Source organism: Pezoporus wallicus, unplaced genomic scaffold (assembly GCF_028554395.1).
Source record: "Pezoporus wallicus isolate ANWC-B61680 ecotype Strahan unplaced genomic scaffold, APGP_CSIRO_Pwel_v1 scaffold_11491, whole genome shotgun sequence".
Lineage (NCBI taxonomy): Eukaryota > Metazoa > Chordata > Aves > Psittaciformes > Psittacidae > Pezoporus > Pezoporus wallicus.
Window position 1 is genome coordinate 80,224 of NW_026642649.1, and position 20,573 is coordinate 100,796.

Consider the following 20,573-nt stretch of genomic DNA (forward strand, 5'->3'; position numbering starts at 1 on the left):
ATCCTGTGATATTTTTTTTTTTTTTCCTCTAGTTGTTTGCTTTCTTGCAATTCTTGGCTTGCTATAGTAGCTGCAGCACTGTCTGTGTGCAGCCTGTGCAGGGTTTCCTCAGGCATGCACTTCTGTGCTCTACACTGGCTCTAAAGGCTGGCAAGTTAAAGTTTGTTAGCGTGTCTGCTACATCTTGTGTTGTTCTTCAGTTTTCTGCTTTCCCTTTGGACACGCTGCCTGTAGCTCAACAGGTGGACTCTGCTGTCTGCTCTTTCTGATCTTTATAGTTCAAAATTTTTTTGCACTTGGACATCACGTGTTTCAGCACTGTCCTTTAATCAACTCGATAGTGTTTGGCACAGGAAAAGAGTCTAAAGCTCCCTCTTTACCTATGCTCATTCACTATGCCCAGAGGGCTTTTGAGCAACAGTTGGATTGAAAGTGCATTCAGTTGGTCAGTGATAGCCATCCCTGGCAGCGTTCAAGACCAGTTTGGACGAGGCCTTGGGTGATACGGTTTAGTGTGAGGTGTCCCTGCCCATGGTAGGGGGGTTGGAACGAGATGAACCCTAACTATTCTATGATTTTATAATTTCATCAGCTTGTACCTAGAGACTGAAAGAGATCCTAATTGTGGTCGTGCATTGAAAGGATTTCCTTTTTTTGCATCCTTTATGAGAATAGTTCTAGTTTTTTCTAATGTAGGTAAGACTCTAGGTTCATGCTTGGAACCCAACTTGTCTTACTCTAAAAAAAGACTTTTAATAGGTTTCTGCTCTTTGAGGAAATAGAAGTGGTGATTTCTTCTCTGTCACTACTAGACTTCTTCCATGCCGATTATAACAGATATTCACCCAGCAGAGGCTTTTAGTTTGAGCAGTGAAAGGACTCATAGTGTCCTTGCCTATGGCAGGGGAGTTAGAACTGGAGGAGCTTTAAGGTCCCTTCCAACCCAAGCCATTTCATGATTTCTGTGTTTTGTACTGCTACAGGATCTGCAGTATTAGTTACAGCTACTTAGCTGTACAGCTTGCTCCACTTCTGCATTTGTCCTCCTCCCAGAGCTACATGGAGTGTCTTGTCACTTTACTGCAGGGCGCAGAGAGGGACTAGAGCTGATTTTCTGTGCTTTTTAAGTGCCACGTTGGAGAACTAGTGTTGTTGTGCACAGAATTAGGTGATACTGAATAGACTCTTCACTTGTGCCCCCTAATTTGTTGTTTCCTGGCTGTTCAACCAAGACAGTTGCATCCAAATTTGTAGCAGTCCCGTAATGCTCAGTGTTGTGAATGAAGGGAATTGGCACTGTTTGTTGAATGTATAAAGTGAGATGGAAATGAAAAATCCTGGGAGACATTTATGATGATGATGACTTTGATCTGTGTACCTCTTCCACTCAAAAATACCATGTGGTAGTGTGGCAAAATGAGTTTACATGTACCATTGAACATCTCTGAAGAAAATAAGTACCTTTGAACCTGTTAAAGGCTCAGATAGCATATGGTGAACCAAAAGCACTCTGAATAACTTATCAGAACTATTGAATAACTACCTGTATTGATCATTAAGTGCATGGAGGTCATATTACGTAATACTGTGAAATGAAGCTATCATACATACAAAGCCAACTAAAGTAAGGCTGCCTAAACCACTGTATGCTGAGCATGCTAGATAGAAAGCATTGTGGGTGACTGGTCAAATGTAAGTAACTTGTTCTCTCCTTTTCTTTCTCTCCCCATGCCTCCCCTGTTTCTTTTTCTGGATTGTTGCTATATCTCTGTGGACTTGTTGCTGCAATGGCTCAAATTCATTGTTTTACTGGACTACTTCTGGACCCTCAACACTGAAAATGATGGAAACGTGTTATTTACAAAGTAGCTGTAAGTATTATGTTGATACACATGTATTACAGCTGTTGTGGAAATAAAAGAAGCATTAGCTTAATAGGAGTTGGTTGAAAATCAGGAAGGGATAAAAGTTAAGGGGAAGCTATTCTAAGTTTCAGAAACATGAGATCTCACTTGGTACAGCGATCAGTGCAGTGGAAGTCAGTGCTTCCACAACAAAAGTAAGAAGTAGCTTCTTTGAAAAGCTGTTGGAGGAGTTTAAGAAACTCAATTGCAGGTGTTTTTTTTTTTTTGGTCTTTTTAGAAATAGCAAATTATGAACAAATTCAGCTGCTTAAAAATGAATATGTTGAAGGCTTCCATTTCAGTTGGTATTGGTATATTGGAAATTGGAATTTGGCATCCAACTTCAGGTTTTGAAAAGGCTTTTTCCTATGGAGTATTAATTGCTTACACTAAATATAGCATTATATCAAGTGTAACACTTCATAGGTATTTCTGGTTAGTAATATTTGTAATTTTATTATCTAAAATTGGTCATGTAAATGCTGTAGACCCACTTAACAGAGGAAAAAACTTGAAAGTTGCCATCTATTCTTGTTAAGCATTTCATGCTCTGTTCTTAAAGTTCTTAGTTGTAAAACTATCCTAAATGTGGAGATACATATGAAGGGGAAGAGACATAAAAATAATATAAAATGAGAATTACATGTCAACCTACTCTTTTAAGCAAAAGATATGTTACCTAGATTTTAGTGAGAGGGTGAGTTGTTTCTGGTAAGCATGACATAGATTAAAAGGTATGTAGGCATTAAAAGATGCAGAGTGACTGATGGTGATTAGATCTTTTACATCTGGTGGGATGGGTAGCAATTGCATGTCCTTAGTAGTTACCAAGTTATATATTATGGCTGAAACCATCACTCTGAGAGAAACAGCACCTCTGTTGCTTTAAATAGAGAGTTGTCTCCAAAAGCATTTTCAGCTTCTCTCTAAAAGAGCTAAACTGTCTTGTCTCATAAGACAATCCATGGACCTGCTGTGATATCAAACACATTTCTAGGATTCTGCTGGAAGAGCAGTTTAAAAGTAGCATGGCCAGTCTCTGCAGGATCACCAGGTTTAGCACAGTGAAGAGCAGGCATTTTAAGCACCTTGACGTTTTCATTAATGTGGTGAGAAGCAGTAATGACTAACATCCAGAATTCCCGCTGTTCATAGTAGGCAGTATTTTGAATAACTTTTTCACAGTACAAGGGAACTGAATTTTTGATTTTATGGCAGGCTTATTCAAGTGCATGCTGCATTAGTGTAGATGTGGATTTAACATGAAGGCCTTCAGTTGTGCCACCCAGAAGTAAAAATCAAGTTAATCCCCATCATATTGGGGCATTACCACCATGACCCTTGGGAGTACAAGAAAGCTACAATCGTACTAGTTGCCTGTATTTCAAATGGGCATGGAAACAAAGTTGATTTTATTCTAATCTGGTTGTTCTTGTGAATGTTTAAATAACTAATGGAAGCAAAGGAAGAAGTCACAAGCTTTTCTTTTAACTTTTGTATGTGTCTCTTGCCATAGCAACAGAAGAACCTTGAAGGATATGTGGGGTTTGCAAATCTTCCAAATCAGGTTTACCGCAAGTCTGTGAAGAGAGGATTTGAATTCACACTCATGGTAGTAGGTAAGTTTGTTTTGAGTGGAAATTGCTAAAAGTATATTAATGTAGTTCGTAATCTGTGATACTGATTGAGAGAGATATATATATATGCACACACACATATGTTTTTTGTATGGTCTTATGAGAAAATCTGGCTTCTAGGCTGGTAAATCTAGAGTGGCTAAAAAGAACGTGTTGTCCAGTATGCAAGTAGATGAGGAAAATAAAGAGAACTGTGTAGTTCATATAGTCTAAGGAAAAAGTGGTGTGGATCTACTCTAAAATGTGACTTGCAAGTATGACAGAATAGAAATAATTTGAACATGGATTTTTATTTGAAGAAAACAATAGAACTGCTTTTACAGTTGAGTGCAACAAGGCAAACTGGCATCCAAAAGTAACATCGGAATCTTTCCTTGTACATAACCAGGCAGCAGGATCCTGTATGTCCTGCACTTCCGTGGCCACAAAACTATGCTACAAAATCAAAGCTTTAATTTAAACAGACCTTCCTAGTTTGTATGGTTATAAAGAAAACCAAATGTAAACAGTATGCTCCCTGTGGACTACAGAGAATGGGAAATTCTTGTTAGGTTGAATGGATAATGCAATGCAGAGCAGTTCATTTAGGCTTCAGTGATGACCCAAAATGACCGCTCTCCTGCTAGGACATCAGACTGCCTTTTTTTTCTCCATTGTTTGAGTTCTTGTATGATAGCAGACTGTTACTAAGGTTGAGTACATATGTATGTATACTGGATATGTGACCCGGTTTTGATATACAGTGATGAATATAATAACTAATAATAATAAATGTTTTATAATAGCCATCTGTCTCTTTGGTAATGTCTACCTTTATCTTTTGTAATTTGATTAGCTTGATAATGCTTTGGTTTGTCATCGCTGCAATGGATGTCTTGTGCAGTCATTATGTATATGTAGCTTGTAACATAACAGTATCATTGACAGAGCTAGAAATCAAGGTCAAATTGGTGTAAACTCATTGCAGGTCACTTTAGTTTTCTTTAGATTACAAAGTGAATTAGAATTTTAGAATCTGAGGTTGCCTTTTTCTCTGGGGACTTGATTACAGGTCTTTTGTAATCCAGAATCCAAGTACAGAATTCATTGTTTGCTATAAATCTGTATATAACCTTAAAAAAAATTTAATTTTCTGCTACCTGCAGGAAAAAGGGAGGATGGAGGGAGGGAGCTGTCTTCAGTATTATTCCACAGTGGGGTATAAGTTGTACTTCCAAGTTTCATTCTCACAAAAACCAAGTCACTTAAAGCAGAAGCAGTAGATGTAGTGATGTATTAGAACTGGAGGAAGTGTGTGACATTACCTTGGTGTTCTTACGTCTGCCTGTAGTTCAGCCTAATGCAGTTGCATGTAGGAGAACTGTAGAAAATGGTCACTGTTGAGAGGAAAAGTTGGTCCAAAATTAGATTAAAAATGAGTTATTGATCAGAAAATGTTGTTACCAGTTTTAACACTGTTTTACTTACTACTGAGACTTAATACATTTGTATAGGAATTTCTTATCATTGTCTGGAAATTACTGGGGGTTTGGCAGCAGTTTTATAAGTACATCTAATTGTCTCCTTCCACCCCCAAGTATAGAAGTCAGATACTTGAAAGTGAGTGTTTAACCCAAATGGTGGCTGATCTTTCAGTAATCTGGAGAGGAATGAGAGGAAGAAATTGTTTTATTTACAAGTGATGTGCCTGATAATAATATGCCCTGAAAATTATGCGTATTTTAAATAAGAAGATGGAATAGTTTGTGTATTACTGGTCACTGGTTGGTAATATTGTAATGTGCAGTTAGATTCTTAGAATTATAATTGTTGCTGTGTTCCTCTTTGTAGATGGTGTGTTTTGACTTGTGTCAAGGTCTTTAGCTGACATTGTGATACAGTTCTGTAATAGTAAATTGAATTATTTATAATCTAGTTATTAAAAGTTAAAACTTCAGAATGTAATGCTAATCTGTAAATGGTGGACAGCTGGCTGAGTAAGAATACTGAATGTCTCATCACTTGGAGGTAATCTAAAGTATTCCCTTGCTCTTTCTACTACCAAGCGTCGTGCATGCATAGCTGCTTTTTACTGCACAAGTACTAGTCTGCTTTATTTATAGGCACCTGTTTGTTCTGACATGAAAAACTGGGAAAAACAATGCTTGTAGTTGCTAAACAGGTACAAGGAAGAAAATGAATCATGTTTGGGATCTGGGATCTCTCTCCAGCTGTTTTCAGGCATCTGTGAGGCTTGATATTGCAGCTATGCATTTGTATAGAAACTCTTTTCCAGTTGTTTGTTTAGTCTGGAATAATCAGTTAAACTTAACAGATGTACATAGCATGATACCTGGCTTTTTGGTCTTGAAATGCATAGTATAGAAATTCAGCAGATCCAGCCTGTTAAGGGGGGCTTGCCAGTGCAGTTGTACAGGTGTAGCGACTGCTGTAAAAACAACTCGGTTTTCAGTTTAACTATGTGTGAAAATTGAGGAAGCAGTAAGTACAGCATCCAACAGGTCTGACAGTGTTTCCAGTCAGCGTTTTTGCAGGGGGATAGGTCAGTTTTACTGAACTCAATAAAATACTTACTCCCCAGGCTGTTGAGTTACTGTCTTTGCCCTGGAGCTGATGAGGTGGCTTCCTGCCTTCTCTTGTGCCAGTGAAGCTGGAGAGAGGGCTTTTAAATTTGGGTGTGCAGAAGGCCAAGTAGTTGTCGAATAGCCTAGAGCAGGTTCAGGGTGCAGGGATTCCTTCTCTGAGCTGGCTGGGGGCATTGCTTTGGAAGTGGCTTCTTACAGCCATGTGGGGCTTGCTCTTGAAGGCAGAGCTCAGTGAGGTTGCTGTTTTTGAGGCTTAATGCTAGTGATGTCTTTCCTGTAAATATTTGCTAATTTCCAGGTGTTCTGGTATTTACATTAAATGTAACTAAGGGGTGAAGTGTTTATAAATGACACACACACACAAATACAAAAAGTTGATGTTAAAATATCCTTTTTATATTTAATGTTTTAAGAACCATTGAAAAGTTAACCTTTAGAGAGTAACTGGAGTTACTCCATAATGTTTAGCCATGATAAACAGTTTAACATTTCTATCTCCTTAACTGTATTTGTTTTCTCTAGGTTGTATGGTTCCTTTTGGTAGTATTTATAAACTTTCCTTAAGAACCTGAAGACCCAAGATAACCCTTTCTTTTCCTTATTGATCAGTTGTCACTGGACATCAATTTGTCTTTAAAAATCTTTGTTGAGACAATGAATTTTGTAGGAATCCTATTCCAGAAGGCTCATCAGTTGTTGAAACCACGCTGCTCCTGAAATGGCTTAGTTTTGTAGAGTAAAAACTAACAAGCACCTCCTCCAAGGGTAAGATATAAAGTAGGCAGAAATATGTGTTAAGCTGAGCTTCATTCTTGATGCTTTCATGAGAAGACTTTTAAATCATGGTTTAAAGTGACTGATCTGAAATACAAAAGCTCACCAGTGGAAAAAAAATGTCAAGTTGGCCTCGGTAGGCTGCTTCCTTCATAACCTTCTGTAATCTCTTAAAAGTATAAGGTAGCTGTCAAAACACTTGAGAACCTAACATAAATATTTGGTCTGTTTGAAACCCAAAGCATATTCTCTGGATATCTCTGCTGTAGAGGCTTTTTGGAGGAAATTATATCCTGAAGTCAGATGCTTAAGAAAAGGGAACTTCCAGCAGGAATACTACCACAGTTACCAGCTCACAGTTAAGGAAAAGCTTAATTGTGACACGGTAGCTGTGTCTGTTTATTAATGTAATTACACTTGCTGAAGTAGTGGGTGTGTTTTTCTCTTTGTTTCAGTGTAATGAGGTGTGGAACAGAGTTGCTTTTCAGCGTGTCTCTTTTCCAAATGCTGAATCAGGAAATCCCTCTTTTGTCCTTGTATTGGTATGACGCTGGGAACGTGGGATTTGAACCAACGCCCAAGGGGATGCAAAGCCGTCATTTCTAAAAATTCTTTTCTCCTATAGACTTTATGTACTTAAAAATAACTATTTAGGGTGGCTTTTCCTAGAGCTGTGTACTTGAAGGCATTTGGGCTTCCTGAGCCTTCTCAGAGGTTGGACTCTTAACGTTTATGTATTTATTTGTTTAAAATTCATCTGATTTGCAAAGTGTAACACACAGTCAAGTGGCTTTCTAGAGGACCTTCCTACACAGCTCCCGTTTGTGAGCAACGCATTGCTAGCTTTGATTCTGAAAAAGCTGTTTTGAAACCTCTCCTATAATCGTCTGTTTTGTTTTCTAATTGTTGCTTTAGCCTCGTAGATCACCTGTAGATTACAACTTAAAGCAAAAACTCATGTGTTAGTATTGTCATAGTGTTTCATTTGTAATTATACAGGCACTCAAATGCTTTGGCCAAACATGGTTGTTTGGCATGGATGCCAAGGAGAGGGCTGTATTTTGCAAGACTGGGAAGCTATGTTAAACAAAAAGCACATATGACTTGAAAATGCTTTTATTGTTCACTGAAGAAAACTTGAACTGGTTTGATACTGGTGTCTCCTGGTGATGGATCATGTTCTGATTTAGAATTACCCCTTTCATTTTCATCAGGTTGCTCTAGTGGAAGGTGTCCCTGCCTGTGGCAGGGGGTTGGAACTGGATGAGCTTTAAGGTCCCTTCCAACCCAAACCGTTCCATGATTCTGTGATCTCTTGCTAGATGCCTGCTGTCATACAAATCTTTGAGTTCTAACAGCTAACCTTATGTACGATGCATTATATTAAAATATTGCTTAGAAAAATTAAGGAAAGTTTTTGTAAAGCTTTGGTGATTTTTGGATTGAAACTCAACTGAACTGCATTTTGGTCAGAGCCTAATTTATCTATGAAAGTTCTTTGTTCCTGGCGATGGTTTTTGAGGGAAGAGCCTTCTCCCTCAGTGTATGGTTGCAAACCCATAATCTGGCAAAATCTGACTGTAAACTAATTGAGCTTTATTTCTTTAAACAGGTGATGATTCTGTTGAAAACATTTTTCTATTTCATGTATCATTTTCATGACAGTCTCATAACAAATAATATGAATTCTTTTACATCCCTCTGTATTTAAAACTGGTTCTCTAATAGAAGTATTCAGGGACTTTTATGAAAACCATCTCATGAGATACTGTGCTCTGCACTGTGTAGGTGTCATCTTCACTGTCTCTTTTTCAAGCTGCGTGGAGTTTTTCATCCTTGCCTACATAATTAATCATGTCATGGTATTAACTGTCTTCAGGCCAGCTGGAACTTTTGCTGTATTTCTAACTGCATAAATTTTATTGCTCTGGGTGGTTTTCCTTACCTTGCCTTACCAGGATTTTATTTGATTCCTAAATAAAAATGTACTTGCTGAATTTGCATGTAAATGTATGCACACATTGACACAAATGCATGCTTACTCTATTGGTATTTAAGCTGTTACAGTATGCTTGCTCACTATGGTGAGATCAGTGTTGGAAGCTGGTTCTTGCTCCTGTTGGTGACAGGTTTGTAGGTCGCAGTTTAACTGAAATGAATAATCTATTGTTTTTTCTTTTTGCTTTATATTAGAATAATTAGTCACTGCATGATGTTCTGGTTATCATAGAATCATGGAATGGTTTGGTTGGAAGGGGCCTTTTAAAGCTGCTTTAGTTTCAGCCCCTTCCCACTTTCCATTAGACCGTTTGTTCCAAAACTCATCCATCCTGGCCTTGAACACCGCCAGGAATGCTCAGATGTGATGGTGTTTAATGTAATGTGTGAACTTAACCACATCTTAGAGAAGGTACCTAACTAGTGGTTATGTTTTACCTCTTAAAGTGGTTATCAGGTGGCCAAAACAGGTTTTTGATTCTGCCTTCAAAAGTGAACAGTTGTCCTGAGCTGTCGTGGTGCATGGGTAGGGTGTGAGCTAGATGTTGTACATCTTGTAAGGAGTGACTTGTTAGAAGTCACTGCTGCTGTTTCTAGTTCCTTAGCCTTTGATGATCAGGTGCCAATTTACTGCAGGACTGTTTTGGGGCAGTCTTTCTACAAGCCTAGAGTAAAATTCAAAGTAGAAATCAGGTTTTTGTGTAGATAAATATACTGTAGGAGTTGAAACCTGGTTCTTTCTTTCTGTTGGCTGAAAATGTCAGGCTTGCTGCTGCATCAAGGTGCAGACAGCCTCATGAATGACTAGGTGACTATTGCAACCAAAGTGATATTCTTGGCTGGAGTATTTGTGGTCTATATCTCTAACTGTACTAAAGCCACTGTGGCCCATTAGTTGTGAATCTTCTGATTCAATGTGCGTGTTTTCCCTTTGGCTGATTTTGCAATAGTTCAGATCTTCACTGTGAATCCATTTGAAGCTGTTAGATTTGCTTCTTTTTCCCTGTGTTTTTCCGTACGTAGTATGGTTACATGGTTCTGGGTTTTGGATGTTTTCTGTTGAGCTTCTGAACAGATTCAGTGTCAAGTTAGAGTTGATACCATATTCCTGTCTGCAATTTCTTTTATGAAAGCGAATGAGCATCTTCCAAGAAGAGTTTTTCTCATTTGTTTTCTGGTGTAGTCTGATGTTTTTTCCAGTCACCATATTATGATGTTTAAGTCAGCAAATTTAAACTTCTTAGTGGTTGGAGGCAAAGCTGTTTGATCAAGCTAGTTTTTCTGTCTGAGTTTCTATCAGCCTTTACTTCCATCCCAGTTTTTCACTGTAGGTAGTTTTGTCACGCATACCAAGACCACAAATGGAAGAGCCCTTACACTCTGTCTTGGAATTATGCTAAATTTCTGTCAGTGTTGGTATAAGCTGTATTAAGTGTGTAATGATACTGTTCAATGTAGTTCCTTCCCTATATTAAGCTTGAAGTGAAAGCTTTTTGGAGGGTGCTGATCTCCCAATTTCACAAGCAGTTCTGGTTTGTATCACTGAAATACTGACCTCCATTGCCGATGAGGTTTTAAGCCAGTGAAAAACATGCTCACTCAGTAGTCTGAAAGCAGTTGCTGGATGTTTGTGGAGCACTTTGCAGCACAAGCATTGCTTGAAGATGAAGAACTGTGAAACAAACCACTGCTGAAAAATACAATTATCAGCTAAAGAGCTGGGGACACTGGATAAGCTGGAATGGCATGGAGCAGCAAAGGGGCTTCATTGCACACACACGTGGGTGATGATTGTTGTTACTGCCTTTATCCACATTGCCCAGGTCTCCTGTCCTTCAAGGTAGAAATACTGTGCTTTATATTCAGAAGCATGGTAGGGGATCACTTATTTTAGAAGCACGTGGCATCAACCTTCAGTTTGTTCCAGGGCTTTGGAACTTGCTCTCCTTGATCTAGTCTCGTTGAAGACCTGTATTTTTTGACCTTAAATGTTAACTTGCCAGTGATACAACAAAATGTTCTGTTCTGCTGTGATGGAGATGCCTGTTATTAAGACTCTGGTTGTTGCCAGTCAGACCAACAGTTCATTAAATTAAAGGATTTTAATTTAGCTGGATTTGTACTCTTATGGAATAACCTGTTTTTTGTTACAAATAAGGTAGTCTCAGGAATATTCTGCAGTTGGTTTATGAAAGATCTGAATGGTTCTGCTGTGATACAGTATTTGGTAAAGAGCTAGTTAAGCTTTCATCTGTATGTATCTCCTCAGCCCCTGTAATGCAAATCTGTAAAATACTTACTTTATATCTCTATTAAACTGTGTTTGATTTGCCTTCACATCCACCTGACTTTTCTGATGAGGAGGTACCATTGAAGTTAGTGCCCCACACTGCAGAGTTAAAAGGGAATCGTAAGGCTTCTGAAAGTTAACTTTGTTGTATTTCTTGGAAGTCGGCAGTTCTCTTTTACCATCTGTTCTCCCTTGGTTTAAGGTATGAGAAAGTTTATTGTCAGTTTCCGGTTATTTTGTGCTTCACTGTTTTCCTTACTAGCTATTGATGTCTGAAAATGCTTTCCATGACAAGTGGGCCAGTCTCAAAGAGGCCTTTGAGCAATGAATGTAATACCCTTTAGTACAAATACCATTGTCATCATGTAGGATGGCAAAAGTAAATACCAGAAGAAGCTCTTTAAAAGAGCTGAAGACAAGCTTTACTCTGAACATCAGTTTTCTTGGTTGGGCTGTGGATAGTGTGTGATGTTGTTCTGCTTACTGACCTGTGGAGAGGTCAGCAACATAAAATAGTGTTCAGGTTTAATTGTAATTCTTTTTAGGGTAGTTTCCCTTCTGAAATTATTACCTTTTGGTCACCAGAATTCTAATCTCTTATCTCTAGACCTCTGGCAAAACACTAGAGGAATGTAGAAACCTTTGAGGTGGTTGCACAGGTTTGGGGCTAACCCAAGCAGCAGAGCTGAAGACAGGAGGAGAAATTGTATCGTCTCTTTGCAGATGTTTAGTACATGATGTTCCTTGCCCTGGAAAGCCCAAAGGTAACCTTGGTAGTATGAGTCATAGAATCACAGTCTGGTTTGGGTCGGAAGGGACCTTAAAGCTCTTCCAGTTCCAACCCCTGCCACGGGCAGGGACACCTTCCACTAGAGCAGCTTGCTCCAAGCCCCTGTGTCCAACCTGGCCTTGAGCACTGCCAGGGATGGGGCAGCCACAGCTTCTCTGGGCACCCTGTGCCAGCGCCTCAGCACCCTCATACTGAAGGACTTTTTCTTTACTATGTCTTCTGATGTAGAGAGAAAGTGTTTAAACAAAATCCCAACCACCTTGTTTCCATGTACTCTGAAGCCCATGTGACGGGACTAATACCAGGGTTAGTCTGAGCAGGATGAGCAAAGCCAAGTATGTTCCACAGCATTGCCATCTGTGGTCTGTTGGTGAGCTTTACTAAAACCCTGGTAAAGTCACAGCTTGAAGAGCACTGCTTGCTGCTACACCAAATTCCCTCCTGCATGTTGATTACTGTGTCAATGAAAATAGCATTTTATATTCACTGGCTCTGTAAAGTTGTGCAGGGATTTTTCCATTTTCATTCTTTTATGGTCTGGGGTGTCTATAGTACATAAAGCCTTCATTTGAATTATTATTTCAAGGGCATATGTTGTATCCAAATTCTTCCTGAGTAGCTGAAACTAAAAAACTAAACCAGTTCCCCTTCAGGGAAATATCTTCTCTTCTTTATTTTGGAGAATCAGTCCCTGTTTCTGCTGGGATATGTGTAGAGCTTAATCCAGTCATGCACATCACTCATTAATTCACTTAATAGATGAACACAGTCTAGTGGTTGGAGAGCTAAATCCACGGGCTCTTCTTATGAGGAAATACCTACTGCTTTTCAAATGTAGCCCTATACACTTTGGTCCTTTTATCTGTTGGTCTTGAGCTCTAATACTGATGTCTTTCTATGATCAAATGTGTTTAGTGACTGAATGCAAAGTAATGAGTTGAGATGTTGATGATGGGGGCAAATTTTAACCATAACTATTCCTTGAATTGCAACAATTTAATTATTACAGTCATTTCAATTATACAGTAAGTAAAAGGGTGTGACTTTTATAAGCTCATGAACTGTGGTTTGAACTGAGGGCAGTGTCCAAACTTTTATTTGGCTGTGAAGGTATCTGCTTTGGGTTATTTATGTCAAATGGCAAGCATTCAGTTAACTGAATGAAACAAAACTGACTTGGAGGAAGTATTTATGAACTCTGCAGATACTTGGGCTGTTTGAGGTTCTACTCAAAACCTATCTTCTGCTTCAAGTAACAGTAAAAGCATTTATTCTACAACTAATTGCAAAACATTTTAATACACCTGTCTAATTAGAAAGGGGTTGACACCTACACGTTTAGAGATCCATATGGATGAGATGCTGCATAGGAGTCTTGACTATTCAGCTTTCTCATGTTACCATTTAGGTGGATTCACTTTGTCTCAAGAAAGGCTAAACTGTAACAGTGCTTTTATGCCTTTTCAACCAGAAGTAGAGCTCAGGAAGATGGAAAATGCTGATTGTTTGAAAGGACTCTGGAATTTTTATGGATCTAATACCCTTTAGAATTTGGCTGTATTTGTGTCCTAACATCTTTGCACTTGCTAATCAGGTGAAGGTAGGCCATTCACAGTATCTGGTTAATGAGAAACTGATTAAATAGGGTTACCTCAGACAGAAATTAGTGTTCAATTAAATTGCACACAATCACAGTTCTTGTTTGAATGACTCTAATTTGAATATGCAGAATGTGAAGACCTTTGTCAATGCATGTCTCTATTAATGAAGTCTAACAGAAAAGATCATACATGAGTAAACCTGTAGTTGATTATCTTATTCCTTTAGCATTGTAAAACTCATGTTATTGTGTCATTTTTTTGTGCCGTTGAGAAAGCAGGGTAAGAAAGGCTTCCCTGGTACTAGTGAGTAAGATGAGCTGATGGCAGATGCAGAGAATTTTTTCAGCTTATTCAAGTACAGTTATGTTTGCCAATATTGTGTGCTTCCCAATTCCCTCAACTGCTGCTGTCAGCTTAAAAATAGAAAAAAAAAGGGAATTTTTTTGGAAAAAACCTGGGAACGTTGATTATAGTTAATATTTAAATAAATCATTTATTACAATGAAGTAAGAATAAAAAAGCCCAACAACAGTGCTTCATAAAGATCACAGAATACCAGACTGGTTTTGGGTTGGAAGGGACCTTAAAGCTTCTCCAGCTCCAACCCCTGCCACAGGCAGGGACCCCTTCCACTAGAGCAGCTTGCTCCAAGCCCCTGTGTCCAACCTGGCCTTGAGCACTGCCAGGGATGGGGCAGCCACAGCTTCTCTGGGCACCCTGTGCCAGCGCCTCAGCACCCTTCCAGGGAAGAGCTTCTGCCTAAGAGCTCATCTCAGTCTCCCCTCTGGCAGGTTAAAGTCATTCTCCCCTTGAGCTGTCATGTTGTGTTCTGTAGTTGTTTGCCTGTTCCTAAGTGGTTTAACTTAGATGTATCTTTCTACGATGAATCTTTCCTGGCTCTGTCTTGTGGTGTTGGGGAGGTATTGCATAACTTTGTGCTGTTGGTATTTGTGCTTTATGGAATGTTCCCTCTTGAGAAGTTGCCCTCTCTCTCCAGGTAAGCAGTTAGAGGCTTAATTTACATTTTCATCCAGGTACTTGACTGTAAAACTTTGAATTCTCCAGAACCACTTTCCCATCTAATCAATAATAAACTGGTGGGATTTGCTTTTTCTTGGTGGCTGTAGGTTTTCAGTAAGGAGGAGAAAGCTGTTTTCTGTTTGCCCAGCTACTGAGACCTAGACCCTTGCAGCTCCGCTGGAAGAGTCTGTATTTCCTAGAAGTCGCATGACGTTTAGAAACTCCTAGTTTTCTTCAGGTAGGCACATTGTTCTGACAGCATTCATTGCCAGTGTAGATGAAGCTTGAGGATGGCTTTTCTTGGATAAGAATCTGAGAGCTTGTAGCACTTTTAACTCTACAGAAAACAGAGATTAGCTTTGACATAGTTAGGAATGCTGCAGATTATGGTATCTTTCAGAGCAGTAGGCGTGTGTGCCAAATTGAGGTTGGCAGAATGTTTCCACTCCTGAGTTTTCCCCCTGAAGTATCTTATGTTTTTATAATACCCCTTTTTTCACAAAAGATATTTCTGGTCATATCCTAGTACTGACAGTATGTCCAAACGACGTGAACCCCTCAATACATGTTACCTATTTATTATGAAGAGGAATCGATAAGCAGAAGCTGTTCCCTGTGAGGGTGCTGAGGCACTGGCACAGGGTGCCCAGAGAAGCTGTGGCTGCCCCATTCCTGGCGGTGTTCAAGGCCAGGTTGGATAGAGCCTTGAGCAAGCTGCTGTAGTATGAGGCATCCCTGGCCATGGCAGGGGGTTGGAACTGTATGATCTTAAGCTCCTTTCCAACCATAACCAGTCTGTGATTACATAATCAATGCATTGCTTCTTTTAGTTGTAACGAGCTGCATTCTCAGTTTGCTGTGTAAGATTCCTGTCCTTTTGTTTTTTTGTGTGAAACCTCTGTATAGCTGAAGTTATATGATAGGTATCAAATCCTTTTACGAAAGGATTAAAAAAAAGCTTTAAAAAAGACTCAGCTGGGTTTTCTTGGTACAGTGAGAAGCTTTTAAATGAGGTGGTTTCTGTAAAAGAAACCCCAGGAGAAATAAACAACTGATAGCTTTTTATTTTCCAGCTAAGAAGACTCAGATAACTAAGAAGACTGCCTTTGTTTCTTATAGATCATCATGTATGACTTGTTAGTTAAATTGTGCCTTGATTATGCTTATTCTTCTGAGAATGGAAGATCAAGGGCTGTGTCTTCCTTGCCTTTCTACCTGCTCTGTTCAAGCTGCTGTGTCATGGCAGTGCAGTTGAGTATATTTAGCACCCTTTCATGTCCAGTAAATTCTAATGCTCTTCTTTCTGATGTTTCAGGCTGCAGCTTTTTTTGTTCAAGTACTTTGGACCCTTTCCGGAAGGCTTTTTATTACTTACTGTTCAAACCCATCTTTAGCTCTTTCCACAGATTCTAACAAAGTGACTGCATATGTCAAAACATATGTACAGCTTTAGAGTTTTCTGCTTCTAGAAGGAAGCAAAAGCTGTGGTTCTTGAAGCTATTCTGGGAGAAAGTGAGGACTTGATCTGCTGAGTGTGAAGGTGGGAAAAATACTGAAGGGGAATGGGAAAATGAGAGACAAACTCCTTGTATTGCTGCTTAAGCTTGAGATGTAAATTCTGATTTGCAAAAATAATTAGTAAATGAATTTCCGTGGGTAAAAAGGTAGAAAAATACATCTAGAACAGATATTCCTGCTGCCCTCTCAGTTTAAAGCCCACAGTTCAGATTTAGCACAGGGTACTTCTGGGGAAGTGGGAGCTGTGTGGCTGGCTGCTGGTGAGGTGGTCAGGGACAGCGGGGAACTGGGCTTCATGGGGAAGTTCCCTTGGTCAGGTCTGCTAGCAGAGGTGAATTTGAGTTTGGCTTCTTTCAGTATGCCATGAGAGGTTGTCACACCCAATACCCACAAGGGTTTCTCTTACCTCAGACCCACTGAATACCACGGCTTTTTGTCATCTCTCTTTGAGGTGACTAAGTCCTTGTAAATGAGTTTGAGGACACATTGGAATCACACAGTTGAGTGAGGTAGAGGTGGTATACCGTGTTTCTCTGAAAGGTAGGGTAAATGAGATGCCGCTTAACTTATTAAAAAGCAGATCTGCTGGGGAAACTTGTCTGGCTGAGTCTGGTGGGTACCATGCCTGGGTTGTTGTGCAGACATTCTGTTCACAATTAATGCAATTGCTGATGTTCCACTGAAGCTTTGGGAATTGTTCTGAATATTGTACCATGGGGCCTTTTTGTAAGCATCAGTTCTTCATCCCTCTTTCATCAGAAACTTTCTTGCCATTTTTGTTACATGTGAGCTCATTGGGTGTTCCCTCTTGAAGGCTTACATGTGTTTTTTGTCCTGCCCTTTCTGTCCTTGAAGTATCACTAAGTGTATTCATTAATCCTCTGGGTAAATCTGTGTTTTCCTCACTTACATGATTCATGTTTAACAAAGACCACTTATAGCCTTAAAAATTAAGTGCAGAGTTGGCTCTTGCACAGATGTGGTGGTCCATTTGTTCCTGGTCTGAGCCATGCTGTGGATCCATGGATACTCCCCTTCTCGCTTTTTGCCTTGTAGCTTGTTGAGAGCCTGGGTCAGTTTACTGGCTTCAGAGAGGGTGTTTGGCACAACGCTTTAATCTGAAGCCTCCATCTAAAACTGTAGATCATCATAAGTCAGCTGCATCCAGAACAGCAGGTCACTGTTGTTTTACTTTCAGAGTCTAGCATGGCTGAGGATAATGCAGAGGAATACACGGAAGCCATTCTGAAGCTCTGGTGATAGAGACCATCAGTATAGGAATATGGACTTTTTAGCTTTTTCCTAAAGAAAACCTCAATATGGACATTATGGGTTTGTGTTTTGGCTTTTTTCTTCTTTTGAAGAGTCTTGCAAAGCAGCAAAGAAAACTTTGTTTCCCAATGGAGAAGAAGTTTTACCCTGTCTGTATTCCCTGCTGGCCATAGAGTTTATGCATAGTGCTTATGACTTGTACTGTGTTGATAATTTAACTGCTCAAGCTTGTCGAAACCACTCTAGCTTGCTTTTCAGAGCAAGCTTCTTGGTATCTCTGTTCTAAGCCTGCTAATTAGCAGTTAGCAGTGGTCATAAATCAAAACCAAGCACTGTTTGTGTATGCTGTGAACAGGATGAATTAATGGAGCTTTCTGTGTTGATACATGCGTGTTTTCCTTGGCACATCTTGTTTGAGGGTGTATGAACTGTAGTAGCTCTTTAATGTCAGTCCTTCTCAGTTCAATGCACTGAAGTTCTAAAATAGCATTTTATCTATGTTTTGAGTCCAGTTTTTGGAAAGAAGTGAATGAAAGATAAGAACAACTTTAAAGCTGTAGTGTTGTGTGGAGGGGTCTTGGTTGGTTGGGTTTTGGGATTTTCAGTAATACTGATTTATTTAGCTTATATAAAGCTTGTACAAAAAGGGTTCTTGAATATGCTGGTTTCTGTGAAGTTTTATGGGATGTGATCCATAATTTATAATACATTCCAGGTAGGAGGATGTTTGCTATGTCCTGTGCCATCCTTTGTCTTCAGAAGTGAGAGGACAGACACTGAATTCAGTTTTCTCCCCTATGATCCAGAGGTGCTAAGTTCACATTTTTATGTACTTATCAAAATACTACTAAAACCAGCCTAACCATATTCTGCAGCTTGTTGCTGCCTGGGTCAGCAGGCTAGCGCTAGAGCTGTAAATAAAATATATTTGGTGGGTTATTCTTCAAGTACTTTCAAATGAATGAAGCCACGTGTTCAAGTGTTCAAGGCAGGTTAGACTGGGCTTGGAGCAGCCTGCTCTAGTGGAAGGTGTCCTTGCCCATGGCAGGGGGTTGGAACTGGATGAACTTTAAGATCCCTTCCAACTCTAACCATTCTATGATATTGATGAATTATATTCCCCCTCCTTCCCCCATTTGTTTCCATGTGTGACATTTGAGGGTGATCAGTTAAGCACAAAGAAGCACACAGAAACATAGTTATGTCTGTAGTAGGCTTGAGGGGCTTCCAAATTTTGCTAAGTAAAGGCCAATAATTGTAATGATTTTTAAGATTAAGAAGTTGACCAATAGCAAAAAGAAACCAGTGAAAATTTGTTTAGAACCTAATCATTAGTAAAGATGTGACCAAGTATTTTGTGCTTCTGTGCAAATGCTGTGAAATTATTGTAGCTTTGAAGAAAAAAATGCAATGCTAGAGTATCTTGTGTCTGCTGTTAGGGGCACTGTGGCTGAAAATAGCCTTTAGATTTCTCCCTGGGCTGTGGACGTTACTGTTGTCCGATCACTTTAAAGATCTTAATGTAGCTCTGTGTGGGCTACGTGTATTTAAATAAAGAATAATTAAAAAACAGTCTATACCTTGGGACTGGGAGAAGCTGTCCAGGTCCCTTGGTGGTCTCCCTCACTCCTGGTAATTCGCTCTTTTAAGCATGGCAGTGAGAAGCCTTTCAAATTGCAAAACACTGTCCTGATACAGATTGTAGTGCTGCATCTCCAGTGGAGGTGCAGGAGGATGTTGTGAAACATAACTCTGGTGTAAAGGGAGCAAGTTATGGCCAGTTATGAATAAATCTGCTGGTCATTGCAGTACCTGAGTTATCCCTGGAGCGATTTTGGCCCATAATTCAGATAAAGCATTAGTAGAGATGGGTTGGGGGGGGTGGTGGAATTTTTCATGGAAATTTGGATGTAAAGATGATGTTTTGCCCTGGTGATAGTGACAACCTTGATCATTATTTTTACAGTATAGATGGGTTTAGATCAAACTGTAAGAAGTGGTTGACCTGAAACACATAATGTAAAGAGGAAGTTTGTTGTTGTTCAGGGTGAGTTTATTTTGGGAAGGAATATTCTTGGGAGCGCATATTGATGCTTCACTGTAGCACAGCTCACTCCAGCAGAGAAATTTGCTGAAGTCTAACTCTTGCCTAAAACCATTTTCCACAGCTTTCTGATTGATTTTTCTGTAGGACTATTTCATTCCAGTGTAATTGGATGCTGGGATGACTAGTACTGCCCTCCCACTATGATACTCTATTTAGGACTCTGTCCTTCCTTTCTCTCTGATTAGTCTGTGTGGCTTAAGTGCTTCACTGTCAAGAAGTTTTGTGCAGGAGCAGCATAGATTTGGGCTGCTATGTATAGCTGTCATTTTCAGATATACCTAGCAGTTTAGTTTTCAGTTTTATTCACATTTCCTTGTACTTTCTGAAGACTTGACAACTTTCTTTTCTTCTATTTCCCTTCATCCTAACCCCAGGTTTTCCATCAATTCTGGTTTTTGCTTCTGTGCTGGTTTACTTTCTGTTCGAGACACCCTAGTGCAACACAAAAGAAGCTCCATGAACATGCACTGAGGGCTGGAGCAGCTCTGCTATGGAGAGCTGGTCTGGTCCAGCCTGGAGAAGAGAAGGCCCCTTAAGGGGGGACCTTAGAGCAGCTCCAGTGCTTAAAGGGGCTACAAGAAACCTGGAGAGGGGCTTTGGATAAGGGCCTGTAGGGACAGGCCAAGGGGAATGGCTTTAACCTGCCCGAGGGGAGACTGAGATGAGCTCTTAGGCAGAAGCTCTTCCCTGTGAGGGTGCTGAGGCGCTGGCACAGGGTGCCCAGAGAAGCTGTGGCTGCCCCATCCCTGGCAGTGTTCAAGGCCAGATTGGACACAGGGGCTTGGAGCAAGCTGCTCTAGTGGAAGGTGCCCCTGCCTGTGGTAGGGGTTGGAGCTGGAGGAGCTTTAAGGTCCCTTCCAACCCAAACTATTCTATGATTTTGTAACTACTGAATCTGCTGGCTTCATCCTTTCAATTCACAGTCTTTTAGACCTTCATTTTTGTGTTCTTGACTTGGCTGTCATCTTGCCTTTACTTTTGAAAACAGAGCTCCCAATAACACTGGATATAAAAGTGCAAAAAATTGCCATGGTAGGTTGTTGTTTTGTTGGTTTTTTTTTTTTCACCATAATAAGG

The 20,573-nt window shown here is 39.8% G+C and overlaps 1 protein-coding gene across 2 annotated transcripts in view; it reads left to right on the forward strand.

Annotated features, from left to right (window-relative positions):
* Positions 1-1,762: 1,762 nt before the first annotated feature.
* Positions 1,763-20,573, forward strand: part of SEPTIN7 (septin 7) — a 54,963-nt gene continuing 36,152 nt past the window's right edge. The window contains exons 1-2 of one of the 2 annotated variants that reach the window (XM_057431253.1): positions 1,763-1,871; positions 3,421-3,523. In XM_057431253.1, the coding sequence (XP_057287236.1) occupies positions 3,514-3,523 (10 nt within the window). In that variant the 5' untranslated portion in view covers positions 1,763-1,871; positions 3,421-3,513. The remainder of the gene's footprint in view (positions 1,872-3,420; positions 3,524-20,573) is intronic. The other variant, XM_057431254.1, reaches the window with a different exon arrangement.